At 41.8% G+C, this 14733-nt stretch overlaps 1 protein-coding gene across 1 annotated transcript; it reads left to right on the top strand.

Moving 5' to 3' along the window:
• Nucleotides 1-6793: 6793 nt before the first annotated feature.
• Nucleotides 6794-14369, top strand: LOC127301081 (uncharacterized). Its single transcript, XM_051331299.2, has 8 exons — nt 6794-7116; nt 7584-8003; nt 8492-8544; nt 8695-9102; nt 9531-11214; nt 11407-11504; nt 12756-12897; nt 13572-14369. The coding sequence occupies exons 1-8, from the start codon at nt 6927-6929 to the stop codon at nt 14177-14179; spliced, it is 3603 nt and encodes a 1200-aa protein (XP_051187259.1). The 5' UTR covers nt 6794-6926; the 3' UTR covers nt 14180-14369.
• The last annotated feature ends 364 nt before the right edge of the window (nt 14370-14733 follow it).

Genomic DNA, 14733 nt, shown 5'->3' with positions numbered 1-14733 from the left:
GAAATGAATATATCTTGTTTAAAGGAAGGGTACAACCAGATTCGCGAATATTATGGTTATGTCCCAGTAAGCTTTGAACCTTCAATGTGGGTGCCTACTATTAAAGTTGCTATTTGTGGTAAAAAAAATTGTGCCCGTTGTGATATTATGTCTGAGTTCTACCTTATGCCTAAAAGAATTTATGAATCTTTGACACTTTGGGAACTTACTGAAGGAGGAGAAGGAATAACTCTTACTGATAACTCTGTTATAATTCCTAAGGGAATAGCTGAAGGCGTGTTCACAACCTTTCTTGGAAGAACGGTATCCACTGATTATCTCGTTGTTGAATGTGCAGGGATAGGACAAATCACACTTGGAAGATCCCTGCTGAAACTCATGGGAGCAATCATAGATGTGGGGAAAGGCACTCTAAATTTTACCTCTACACCCAGCCATATATTCCCTAAACCCAAGAGTAAGAATAAGAGTAAGAAGGGTAGGCTTAAAGCCCCTGGTAAGAATTTTAATGCTTCATCTCTTGATAATACTTTGTTTACAGCAAGCCGGTGAGATTGACAACCGCACTGTTACGTTGGGGCAAAGTATTTTGATTGTGTTGTGCAGGTTCCACGTTGGCGCCGGAATCCCTGGTGTTGCGCCGCACTACACTCCGTCACCAACGACCTTCACGTGGCCCTTGACTCCTACTGGTTCGATAAACCTTGGTTTCTTACTGAGGGAAACTTGCTGTTGTACGCATCACACCTTCCACTTGGGTCTCCCAACGGACGTGTGCTTTACGCGTCATCAGGAAACTAAATGAGTAGGAAGAGCGAATGGAGAAGTTGGGGTCAACCTTGACCATGTGTTGTTCATTCCAATGGAACCATTGCAAAGCCTATATCATTAAAAAAATCCTATGACAAAAAATAAATAAAAGGAGTGTTTTTTTGGTATATATTTGGTTCTTGAATAAAATGGTTTCCCAATAATTACTAGAGTTTGCATCTTGGTTGAAAGTATTATATCATTCATTTGGAGAACTAACCATATTGGGATTGAAGTATCATGGAGATGAAAATATTTCTTTATTTGAGATGAAACATGATATGATAAGAAAGGAGTAAAGGACAAGAGCTAGCAAAAACTACAAGCTTGGGGATGCCCATGCATCCCACTCTCCTTTCAAGAAATTTCAAGCAATGTCCTCTCAAACTTATGCTTTAGTTTTACCTTCATGTTCTCTTTTGTATGTTTGTGGAGACAATATTTTTATATGACTTTTGGCTTAATTGTTTTTTATTTGAATCCTATTTATAAAGAAACAAAAATATTTTATGTTGCTTCATTTGGTCCTTATTTGGTTCTTTTTTTCCTCTTTGATAAAGCAAAAACAATAAAAACATTTTGTTTGGAAAACGCTTCCGATCAGCCCACCGATCGAGGGCATAAAATCGGTCGTTCCTTCTCGAGCCGCCCCCGCACGTGGATGGCTCCCACCTTGCCTTATCCCAATGCTGGTCATGGAATTACATCACAACGCCGCCACTCCTCCTCCCCTGGCGAGCTCGGGCCGCCGCCGCTCCTTCGCGACGAGCGCGGACCGTCCTAGCTCCTTCCCGGTTAGCGCGGGCTGACTCAGCTCCTTCCCGGCGAGCTCGCCGCCCCTGCTCCTCCCTCCGCGAACGCGGGCCGACCCGACTTCTTCCCGGCGAGCTCGCCGCCCCAGCTCCTACCCCTGACGGGCACGCCGCCACAACTCCTTGTCAGCGAGCGTGCCACTCACCTCCTCCCGGCTAGTGCTCCTTTTGCTCGGCATCCAATTGCGCCCCCACCTCTGGCGAGCGCTCTCTCCGCCTCCAATCGCTTGCCGAGCGTGCTGCCCCTGCTCCTGGCGAGTGCGCCTTTTGCTCCGCATCCAGCTGCGCCCCCACCTCCGACGAGTGCGCTTGACACCTCCAATCGTTCGGCTACGATAGTACAACACCACCTTGACCCCCAGGTACCATTGTTGTTTTGTCAGACACCGGTGTCGTCACCGGCATGGGAGGTACTGGGGAGACTTTCAAGGAGATGTGGGGCACGGAACGGTAATTTTTTGTTGGTTTTACCGTTAATTACTGTTCTAAATATATTGATGATTTGTTGTAAAGATAATTCTTGTTATGGGAATTATTTTTTTGTTAAAACTATTTGTTGTTTTTATTGTTAATTAATGTTGTAAATATGTTGATGATTTGTTGTAAAGTTATTTCTAGCATGAAGCTGACTCTTATTGTAAACACCATAATAAAAAATATGTTGGTTTTGTTGTTAATTTGTTGTTGTTAATATGTTGGATATTTGTTGTAAAGACATTTTGGCACAGAAAATTATTGTGCTGAAACTGTCGCTTTTTGTAAATCATTTTTAGAATATTGTTGTAAACACTCAACTGTCTTGTTATTTTTTGTTGACAATTATTGTTGTAAATGGTTTACTGATTTGTTGTAAATACTGTATTTTTTGACATGGATAATTATGAGTGCTAAAAAAATATTTGTTAACTATTGTTGTAATTTTTACCGAGGCGTTTGTCACAAGTTTGTGATTTTTGTTGTAATCTTCTATAATTTGTACTAAAACAGATGGTGAATTTTGTTGTAACTAAAATTGTAGCAAATATATTATTGCTTAACCATTTTTTATACCCGCAAACACGTGTTCTTTTTATTGTAATAGATGTCGATTTTTCTTGTAAATGTTATCGATTTTTTATTGTTAACCAACCTGTAAGAAAATAATTGTTGTTTAACCACATTTTATAAAATTATTTTTAAATCTTTTCTTGTGAAACTTTTGTTGTAACAGTATATTATTTTTGTAAGCCAAGTGAGAGATTTTTTTTTTGAATACTCGGTCTGAGTCGGATCCGTCCTAGGGTGGCATTTTTGCTATAAATATGGGGAAGATCGTGCCTAAAGGGATATACCTTTCAGTTTAATTGGGGAAGCTTAGGACTGCGGGTCGAGTTTCCGAAAATCGGGGGGGGGGGGGGGGGCAAATGCAAAAATTCTGTTGCGGGTGATTCTGGACGCCAGATCACGATCGTACGACGCGGAGAACAACATATTTTTGGGCTTCCCATCAGACGACCGACGCGTAGCGTTACCCATTTTGTTTCTCCTTACTTTGTTTCTTTTGGTTCTTTTTGCTTGTTTTTGATTTATTGTTTTCAAACTTTTATTCCTTGTTAAATAAGTTTTTTAGTTTAAGTGTATTTTTTTTTTTAAAAAGAAGTACCAAATTTTACCCATTTGGATATTTTAAAGTTGGCAAAACTATTTGGAGTTGCAAATTCTGCACACTATGTTTACCAATTTTTTTTCCTGTAACTCTGATTGCACTCATATTTATATTGTCGTTACAACTTTTCATCCTCTACATGCACAAAATTGGCAAAAAAATTCTAACATGTATAAGTGGTTGAAATAATTCTGTTTTGCAGTTGTTGTTTTGCCAGACATAATTTGTCTTTTGTTTCAAGAGTGGCTTCTTTGAGCTTTGATATTATTCTTTTTGAGACCTTTGATATTTTGCAGATATTATCCACTGAAGAAAATCTCTGGACATTTAAAACAAAATTTCATGTGGGGTTTTTTATGACAGCTTACATGTTATCTATATATCAATGTCATCCATAGAAAAGAAATGGGAGAAAGATTTGTGTGTTGAAGTTTTTTGACAAAGAATGGAGGAACATCAGACCATGCGATATCCAAGAATTTTAAAAGCCATAAGCTTGGGAATGCCCGGGGCATCCCGCTGGACTCATTACACTCATTGTTTGCATACCTCTAAACTTTGTATTTTGAGCAACATAAGATTTTTGCATAAACTTGGAGCATTTGTATCTTTACTTTTATGTTAAGTTGGGATTTTATTCATGTTGCCAAGACCGTTATCAATAAAGTTTTTATAGGAATACAAAGAAAGATTAAAATGGGTGCGTGAAAAGTAAGGGGGAAAGGAATAAAATTTGAAATGCAAGTTATGCATGGAGTTGTTTGTTTCATATGCTTTAATGAATGATAATTTGCAAGTGCCTTATTTAGTGCCACCTTTTATTTACATGCATGGACGGTTAATTTTAAATTTACTATGTCTAATAAAAAATGATTAGCACTATGGATACTTTTGCATGCTTCTAGATGGTCAACTTTCTCCCTCTTGCTAGCCCAAATAATTGAACAAGCAAAAAATTGTGCATCCATAATCCCTTAAACCAAGTTATTCTAGCAGTGTCATACCTACCTACATAGAACTAATGCTATTCCAAGTATATTTTTCATGTTTGGGTTTTGTTTAGCTTCCAAATAATATTGCTTATGGTTATGGTTGTCATAGAGAAGTTAGTTGTCGGGTGACCACAGACTTGAGGGCACAACCACTAAAAGTATAATAGGTGAAAGTCTCAAGAAAGTTATGTTTTGATGAAGTTTAAATTTTGAATTTGGAGAATAGATGTGGATTTGTAGGATAAAAAGTTGGGAAGAGGTGTAAACAAGGCGGAAAGAGATACTCTTGTTATGCTTGGCAACCACATGTAAACCAAGGTTTATGGATATTTCAATACATATGCTCTAATGGAAAGAGAATACGAATGTAGGCACCGAAAATTTGGTTAGCCATGAAAAGTGAAAGTTAAAGGTTGAAAGAGCATATGACATGATTGAAAGATCCATAAATAAGGTCTGTGCTGGGGTATTAAGAACAAGATGATACCACATAAGTGGTGAAAGTGTTCAAAAAGTTAAACTTCATGTCTATCTTGTTATAATTACTCTCTTCCTCTAACTTGTTATCTTATAAGAGTTTATCTATTCTGCAAATTCATTAATAATACAAATAGTACATTGGTTACTGCTGGAAGTTAATGTGAAAATAAAGATGCTAATGATAGGGGCAAATGGAACCAAACACTAATAAGGAACTACTGTTCAAGCATAAACTTAATGAAATAGAGTTTGGAAGCTAAACAACACATATACATGATTAATCACTACTTACTTTCTGTTAGTTTAACGTCTAAGATCAAAAGGAATAAAATAAATAAAAAATTATTATAATACCAAATAGGGTGTTATGTTATTCACTTTAATTAATTCTGCACTTTACGTGCTTAATTGTCCATAGTACTTTCATTTATTTTACACAAAATTACTTATTGTTGAGCATGTATGCATAAGGGATATCACTTTATAGCTCATTTGTTTGTTGCTATTTCTTAAAGAATGAACCATTTAACATTATGTAGCAATGATAATTACCCCATTGAGAAAAACGGTTGGCGGGAGGGAATGTTCAGCTCGAAACTCCCATCTTCACCGCAATTGTCACCACTGGAGAATGATTCCGACAAGCTGGCCGACCAGAGCGGGCCACCGAGGGCGGAGCCCGACAAAGCGGGAGCGGGCGTCGCCGGGTAGAGCAGGATGGGCGCGACTGGACGGAGCCGGCGGTGGGCGAGCGACGGGAGGGCCACGGCGGGCGAGCAGCGCGAGGGCCACGGCAGGTGGGCCACGCGAGGTTGGAGCAGGGGCGCGACTGGACGGAGCCGGCGAGAGGGCGCGGGCAGCCGACGGCTTGCGGGGCAGACGTGCAGGCTGTTCTGCCGGATTGGAAGAAGATGGAAAGAAAAAAAAAGTAAAAGAATGTTATTTTTCTATGGAACATGCTCCTTTGCAGTATGATTATAGGTCTGTTTTGCGGTTTAATTTTTCGCGACCAAATTTGTGGGTGCAGGTTGCATGCAGGGTATCGAGATGCTCTAAAGAGCGGTCGAATTCTCAAAAGAAAAACCGTTTGCGCTGGTGGTGGACGCATGAACCCGGCAACAACAAAGGGCGTGTTTGGTAGCCCGGGGCTGTTCAGAATCTCTTTCTCCCCTCAACTATGCTGATCTCAACTATGGTAGGTTCAGATTGTTTCCCTTGTTTGGTAGACCGGGTGTGTTAAGAGTTTCTCAGCTGAGAAGCTGTTTGGTTGTCACGCATGAGTTGAGCTGTGCTATACAAAAATAAAAAGCAATCTGGTCCTGAACACAAACGGTCAAAGAAATCGGGTCCCTGGACAAAAAACTAAAAAGCAATCGGGTCCTGGTCGTCGCCGCCGGCGAGTGGAGCCGCCGCCGGAAGGGGAGTCCCTCCTGCTCCGCGCCTGGTGAGGGCGAGCTGCTCCCCTGCTTTATTGCCGGTGGAGTATGCGTGCTGGCCTGTGGAGGCCATGGAACCCCGCGCCTCGCGCCGGCGTCCCCGGCCGGGCCCAGCAGCGCCGCGGAGGCCGGGAACCCCGCGTCCGGCGCGAGCACGCCCTCGCCGGCGCCGGTTGCCGACGCCGCCGCATCGGAAGACGCCGACGTGGACGGGGACGCGGAGGAGCTTGGTCGGGCGCGGCTGCTTGGTCGGGCGGCCGGAGGCGACGGGATTGGCCATGGCGGCTCGCCTGCTGAGCCTGTGCTGTGGAGGCCTGCGGAGCTTGGTCGGGCGCGGCTGCTTGGCTCGGGCTCGGTGGAGGGAGAGAGATGGGGGAGAATGGGGACGAAGAAAGGTGGGGGCGCGTGACCCCTGCGCGCTCGGGCTGAATTGCGGCCTCGCGGGGCGCGTTTTCGGGCGAGCAGAGCCGGGATGAGGAGCGGGCAGGGCTGCGACCCCTTTTCCGTATTGGCTGGGAGTTCTTTGTTGGACCGACTCGGTTTAATAAACAAGATCTCCTAGATAAAAGTGGGATAAGATAAAAGTGGGATGAGGAGAGAATATCTGAGCTCCCCCAGCCAAACACACCCAAACAGACCGAACCGGACCCAGATTTGACCCCTCGTGACTCACAACTAGTCGTACGATCGGTGCTGCCCCAATCCTTTTCCCGGCCGCCTTCCCTTGCCGGCCGCGAGGACGGCGGTCGCCATGCGCCGCCTCTTCGCTGCGGCATGGCCGCACCTCGTTATCTCCCTCCTCCTCGTCGCGCTACAGTCAAAGGCGGCGTCAAGCTCTGGCGCCACCGCTGGCCGCCCAGAGTGGCAGGTCTTGACCAGGACCAACTTCTCCTCCCAGATCCGGCTCCACCCCCACGTTCTCCTCGTCGTCACCATGCCATGTAAGCCCTCCTATCTGTGTCCAGCTGAAAGCTCTCATTTCCGACTGGTTGAGTAGTTGCTTAAGTCAAGCAGTTAAACTGAACCCATATTTCAGAAATCTGGAAGTACCGAAGTAAATGTCACTATATCACGATAAGTAAGCAGTCACTGAAATGTGATATCTATTGCCCCTACAGAGCGATTTCATACTCCAAAATGCTACAGAATCACACAATCTGACAATCTTATGTAGCCCGGCTGTTTCTTTTTAATTTTACCAAATAGTTTGACTTTGGAGCTGGTACATAAACTAAGTAATAAAATTCCCATAATTTCGTAACCCCGCAATTATCATTTCCAAATACAATGTCTGTTCGAAAGTCAGTCCGTGTATTAGAGTAAGCCTATATGCTCTAGCAAATGAAAATGTGTGCGTGAAATTCAGACCCGACTTACTCTAGCTGTTATTTCGTATGTTCATCTTTAGGGTATGGTGAATCAAGATCACTGATGGCCGAAATAGAACATCTTGTCGCAACCGATAAGCAGGAGCTTGGTCGTCTTAAGTTAATGGTTGTGTACAGAAATTCCGAGAAGTTGCTATCTGATGCTATTGGCGCCAGTGAAGGAACAAAGTTCATATACTACCGACAATCCATACCGTTCAAGTATCAAGGAAAGCTCCGTTCACGTGATATATTATATTCGGTACGCTATACCATGTCACTTAAGCATGAGGAGGCCCCTTTTGTGCCTTTGCATACCAAAGAAGAGGTGGAGGCGTTTATCCAATCAACCGATAAAGCTGTACTTCTATCCGAATTCTGTGGTTGGTTCACCAGATTGGCTAGTGGTGGAAGCAACACAAGCAGTGGGGCCACTCCATCAAAAACTCACACAGATAATGGTTAGTCAACTCTGCAATCGTCCATGGTTCATCCATCTTGTATGTACTATTTTGCTTCTTTTGTGACAAGATGCTTGTTAAAATTGAAGTTGATTTCACATCTCTCTCTCTCTCTCTCTCTCTCTCTCTCTCTCTCTCTCTCATGAGTACATTTTTTATGGGAAGACAAAGCTTAGGTTTCCATATTGACCAAGATTAGTACATGATTCAAGATCCCACAAACACATATGGTGTAAAATGGTAAAATATCCACAATTGGACACCCATGATGACATAGTTTGTTGGCACTTCGCAGTCTGCCTTAACTTTTTTGGACTGATCCAGTTTAGTCCTTTTCCATTTCATTCACCAGTTGCTCCATGATCATCACAAAACTTCTACTTTAGTCCTTTTTTTCATTCATTCACCAGTTGCTCCATGATTGTCATAAAACTTTTGAATGGATGGTAATTCATGCCAACTCGACACTGACATGTGGAATCATACAGTTGACATTTCTGCGAAGACACTGACCAGAGAATCAGATGGCCGACTAGAGCTTGTAAGTGTACCAAAGAAGGTCACATTTATCTCTGGTTAATTATTCGTGATATGTTCCTTTGAGAGAACTACCTGTCTGTCTGAACTATTAAGGTTGAGCATATATCAGGATAGAGTCCCCGAAAACGCACTTATTTGAGATTACAAACAGGTTGTAGAGGATGAAGAACTGTCCTTTGGAGGTGGGGGCCAGCTTACTGGTTCTACTTGGAAAGGTGGATTTACCATAGCAAATCAAAGTGTCCCAGATCAAATTAAAATACGTACTGATGAAAATAGAAAGTTGTGCACAGTACAAAAGTTCCAACAGTTCGAAAGCTTCTATGCAAGGCTTACTTCCCTGTCAAGAGAATACTTTCTTCCTCCAGAGATAGTTCGATTTGGCCTTATAACTGACAAATCGTCATTACCTTCACCGGATGTTGTCAATGAAAGCAATTCAGAGACATGGTTCCTCAGTGTCCATTATGTGGGATGCACAACTTGCTCAGTTATTGCAAAAGAAGGGGATGACCTAAGAAGTCTGTTGCAATCCCATCATAATCTCGATGTTAAGGAGGTCAGTGAGAATCCCTTTCATGAGCTTAATTAATTTACTAAAAGAACATGATATGTGCTGAATATCATTTCAAGATGAAGATAGCTATTCTGCCCATGCATTTTCCGTGCTACTGTCATTAGTAAGTAAAGGAGGAGAATGTACCAATTTAAAACCTTTGAACCAGGTTCTCTGTTATTGCAAACATATCTCTTTTTGATAAAATGTTTTTAAGCTGTATATGAAGAGAACAATCCAATTCATAATCAATACTAAGATTATGTAATTTGTTGATCTCGATGACAGAATACCTTGTTTTATTTAGTAAAAGGCACTGCCTTATATGGATTGCTGCTACGTTGTTTTCTTTTGTCATGATTTATCCAAATATCCAGTGCTTTTAATTGTGCATGCATCACACCATGACTTTTGGATTTGCATTTTTGTAGATTGATGCTGACGAAAGTGGTGCTGATGTTACCTTTCCAGCAAATAGGCCCTCAGCTATTCTATTTGTCGATAGATTATCAGATTCCTTAAAAACTAGAGATGAAAGCAAATTATCTCTCAAAATACTTCGGGAGTATGTTCAGAAAAATTATCCACCTTATGTCATTTCTGGTGATCTAAATAATGGCAACTCCAAAATGGTTCCTTCTGTGCCGAGCACAACTAGGGGAGCTCCAGATTCCCGTTCTGGAACAGTTAGTTTGCATGCTTTGACTTCAAAGTATATGGAACTAGGGGATAAAATATCAGTAATGGTAGTTAAAGATGGAGAAAGTATTTCATACGAAGGTGCTAGCCAAGATGGTCCTAGTAGCCCTTTATATGATATTCTAACAAAACTTATTCACAAAACAAGATCAGCACATAGTTCAAAGAAAACAAGGATAAGTTTTGTAGCAAAAGATGTTGGCATAAAGTTGCTCTCTGATGAATCTGAAGTCAAAGTGGGGGATTTTGTGTCAATCCGAGAAAGTCAACATGATAGAATAGATGATTTATTTGCCAGCTCAGATAGTGTCAATGATGGCATCACTGAAGTTGTGCATGAAAACAAGGCAACAGAAGAAAAATATATTGATGATGGACAATCACCCACTATAACTGAGAAAACTCCTGCATATTACTGTGGTAATGATGATCTTGATTGTAGTGATACACGAATGAAGGAACAACAAGAAGCCGAGGCAGAAGAGGCCTCTGATGTAAGCCCTGATCTTCATGAAGAGGTCTCCATTGATGTGCATAGCAGCAATGAAGTTCGTGGTATGTTACAGAAGCACACAGATGAGAAAACTGTTTCAGAAGGTTTGGACATTTTGGAACCAGATAGGAGAAATGTGTATTCTAACAACGAGAAATCAGGATCACCAAATCAGCAAGATGATGTATTTTCATTCCCGAGTCATGAATCTGAAAGAATTGAAGGTTTCATTGGTGAGGATGATGTGTTCAGTCTGGATGACGAAAAAGAAAAAAGTGACAGCAAATATTCTCCACATGCGACATTTAGCTCTTCCAGCATCCTTGGAAGTGATAACACTGAATATGCAGAGCAGGTGACTTCAAGCATATCAGATAACCGTTTTGTTGGTTCGTTCTTCTTTTCAGATGGTGGTTATAGGCTTCTGAGAACTTTAACTGGTGGATCAAGAATTCCATCCCTGGTTATAATTGATCCAGTTCAACAGAAGCATTATGTCTTTCCTCAGGAAAATGAGTTTAGCTACCCTTCCTTGGCAAATTATTTTGACAGTTTTGTGAATCAAAGCCTTTCTCCGTATTATCGTTCAGCCTCACCTGTCGTAGTTTCAAAGGAGCTCCCAAGGCCACCGTTTGTCAATCAAGATTTCCATGAGGCAAATTCCATCCCTTTGTTGATAGCAAGTACTTTTTGTCCCTTGGTCTTTGGATTTGAAGGCTGTGAATCAAAATATGAAACATCATTTTTGAATGCTGAAAATATTGCATCTACCTGGAAGAAGGATGTGCTTGTGTTGTTCAGCAACTCTTGGTGTGGGTTTTGCCAGAGAACAGATCTTGTTGTCCGTGAATTGCACCGGTCATTCAAAAGTTTCATAAGTTTGAATTCTCAAGTTGCAAACGCTCAAGATTTGCAGACCAAAGGTACTTACCTGAACTCATATATGAACACTAATGCAACACTATCCTACTATATATATGTGCCATTGTCTAGTCAGAAAATGTTTTATTATAGCCTGTTTCCCCAGAGGTCAGAATATTTCTAAGAATTTGTATTACTTGCATTTCAACTGTAAATGATTTATTTTCACACTAACCATTATTGTATTGGTTTAGAGAAAAATGGAGAGTCTACCTCTGAGGGCCTTCCAACTATTTACATGATGGATTGCACAGCAAACGAATGCCATCAGTTACTAAATTTGGCAGGCAAGGTAGTAATCAATTATATATTGTATGTACTTAACCTTTTCCATGTTCACAAAAAAACTCTCCTGTGGCAGAGCCCAATTTCATGTTGTAAGAGAAAACAGAGCCCAGTTTAGAGTACTGATTGGGAAAGGAGTTCTCCACATTCTGTTGACATGCTTTAGCATGGAATGCGTTATATTAGCTAGTAGCCTAGAGTCTAGGCCTACGGGGAGCATGGTATTTAGCAAACTCTGTAAACTGTATGTTGGTTAGCTAGAGTAGTAGCACTGTGTTACACTTAGTGGCGACATCTAGCCAGGGCATGTGCCTAAGCTGAAAAAAAATAGGTGAATCTGATAGATTGTCATAACCTGTAATAAAGGTGCTCCCACTGGCAATATTCATGCAAGAAGTATGTTATTTTCTGGTTTATCTGAACAGAAATAGCTCACATAACAATGCAAGATGGCCCGTTAAAAAGCATAACTACATAAGACCTCGCCATTCAACCATTAGCTTCACTCTGATGTGTACAGTTCAGTTAAGAGGAGGTGGTTGAGCTTGAAATAAAATACAGAGATGGCCATTCTGATTAGCATACTTATTATCTAGAAATCTGTATACTATAGTATAGGGCCAATTTGGCATTTGGTTTGTGCTAAGTTCTTCCTCTTTGGCCCTAACATCCCTCTGCCTAGTCAGTTCATAGACATAACATTGAGCAGAATGCTGCCTAGGAAGTTCAAGTCATTTAATGCAAGACAACGGTTTTGTGTAAAACATGTTTGCATACAATCAATTTATCTATTTCTACTGTTATATCTGCTACGTCCACGCCCATAGCACCAGTCAATAATCAAATAAAGATAAGCTACGAAAACAGAGATAGAGATCGGTTTAGCTTCCTTTAAATTAGAGGTTAGATAAGATACAACTTGAGAACCAAGTAAGCCATCCCTATGTAATCGGAGGCATGTTCCATCTATCATCGGTCAATAAATAAATTAGTTTTTTTTTTTTTTGCTTAACATCTCCTCCCCTGGCTACCTTTACAATGATCGAATGCTTATTACAATATCACACCCAATTTTCCTGAGAGTTCCTTCAGGATTTTATACAGCTTTCATGTTGTCTCAACAGCCTAAGTTGAAGTGTAGGAAACCTTTTTTTTCTCAAGCCCACCTTAAGTTGTTACCTTGTATGACATGGCCATTTCTCTTGTATCACGTGCTTATCTTGGCTAATATTGACATAAAACCTTCATCTGCATACAGGAGGAGTTTTATCCTACGGTGTTGCTTTTTCCGGCAGAAAACAAAAGCGCAATATCATTTGAAGGAGGAGTTTCGGTGGGCAATTTAATCGAATTTTTGGAGTCTCACGTGACCAATTCTCGCCATATATTAGAATATAAAGGTTGGTGCAAAAGCATCTGGTTGTACATAAAAATTTAGATCTGCCAAGTAGTGTTATCTATATATGTTACCGTACCAAGCCATTCTTATAAAATTTACCGTTCCTTGTACACACAAAAGTTTCCACTCCTCTGTTCACGTGCTGTCCAAGCATACAACCACAGTCTGCAGAGTACTGATATTTTATATGAGTCTTCAAACCTCTGGAAGTGTCAAGAAACCAAACAACAACAAACAACAACAACCAAGCCTTCCAGTCCCAAACAAGTTGGAGTAGGCTAGAGTTGGAACCCATAAGATCTCGAAGCCAAGTCATGGTTCCGGAACATGGATAGCTAACTTCCATGCACCCCTGTCCATGGCTAAATCTTTGTCGATATTCCAAACCTTCAGGTCTCTCTTGACGGACTCCTCCCATGTCAAGTTTGGTCTACCACGACCCCTCTTAACATTCTCCGCACGCTTCATCCGTCTGCTATGCACTAGCGCTTCCGGAGGCCTCCGCTGGAAACCAAAGATCTGCTCAAAATATATTTGGGGGAATATTGCCTATAATTTATTACTCGACTGGTTCTCAGCTGACTCTTGCATTACATTAGTTTTTGTGAGTCCACTGCTCGGTGTGTTGTGGTATTTACACATTCTAAAGCCTTGCTGTTTTTTTTTGGCACGCAGGATATCTGCGGAAGAAGAGGATGGTAATGCAACATGATGCACCGCAGACAATCCAATTTCATATAAATGATAAGAGCAGCAGCAGTGTTGGTTCCCATCCACCAACTGATCTAGAAAAGCGCAAGGTGCATATCGTCACAGGGTCTATCCTCGATGCCACGGAAAAGCTCGGCGGCACAGTTCCATTTGATAACGCCCGAGTGCTCATTGTGTCTGCTGATTCTCACGAGGGCTTTTATGGACTAATCATCAATAAGAGGTTAAGCTGGGACGCCTTCAAGAATCTGGACAGCTCCATGGAGCCTATCAAGCTTGCCCCTCTCTTCTACGGTGGACCTGTTGTGGTGCAGGGCTACCACCTTGTGAGTCTGTCCAGAATTGCCTTTGAGGGGTACACACAGGTCATACCCAATCTCTATTATGGAAACATAATTGCCACCAGCCGGGTAATCACCGGGATCAAAGCAGGCGGGCAATCTGCTGAGGACCTATGGTTTTTCGTCGGCTACGCTGGTTGGGGATACAGCCAGCTGTTTGACGAGCTATCTGAAGGAGCATGGCATGTTAGTGGAGAGCCGATCGAGCGCTTGGACTGGCCGGATAGTTAGAGGATTCCGCTGCTAAAGTTCTAGTCCATCTTGCACATATCTGCTGACACAACATTACGGGTTTGTACTAGTTCGGTTTGATCAGATCATTCAGAGGCATAGTTAACGTTGTGTTTCAGATTAACGCTGTGTCGAGGCTACAGCAATTTTGATATGTTTTTGTAAGCCGATTCATGCTTTTCGTACCGTAGCCTCTCTTTGCAATGGCACCAGCACATCAACTGTTCTCCGTATTTGTTGCTGGTATTATATAAATTTTGTGTTCACAAAAAAATACTCCCTCTGCTACATAATGGTTTTAGTTCAAAATTTGAATTGAAACCTCGACCAAAATTATGGAACGGAAGGGAGTATAACTTTGTTGCTTGCGTGTGAAATGTAGATTTTTTTTGAACTATCCGTGTGAAATGTACTAGTTGGTACTTGGTAGTAATGGCCGGCTGGTTGGCCTTTCAGAGTTTCAGTGAGGTGAACTGCAAACCGAGCCCAAAGACCTGATCGGCCACTTCAAAGTTCCCGACCCATAAAACAACAGCCTATCCGCGACTGCTCTG

The sequence above is a fragment of the Lolium perenne genome, chromosome 1 (genome assembly GCF_019359855.2).
Source record: "Lolium perenne isolate Kyuss_39 chromosome 1, Kyuss_2.0, whole genome shotgun sequence".
Lineage (NCBI taxonomy): Eukaryota > Viridiplantae > Streptophyta > Magnoliopsida > Poales > Poaceae > Lolium > Lolium perenne.
The sequence above is the reverse complement of the archived record's forward strand: the minus strand, read 5'-3'. Positions and strand labels throughout refer to the sequence as shown.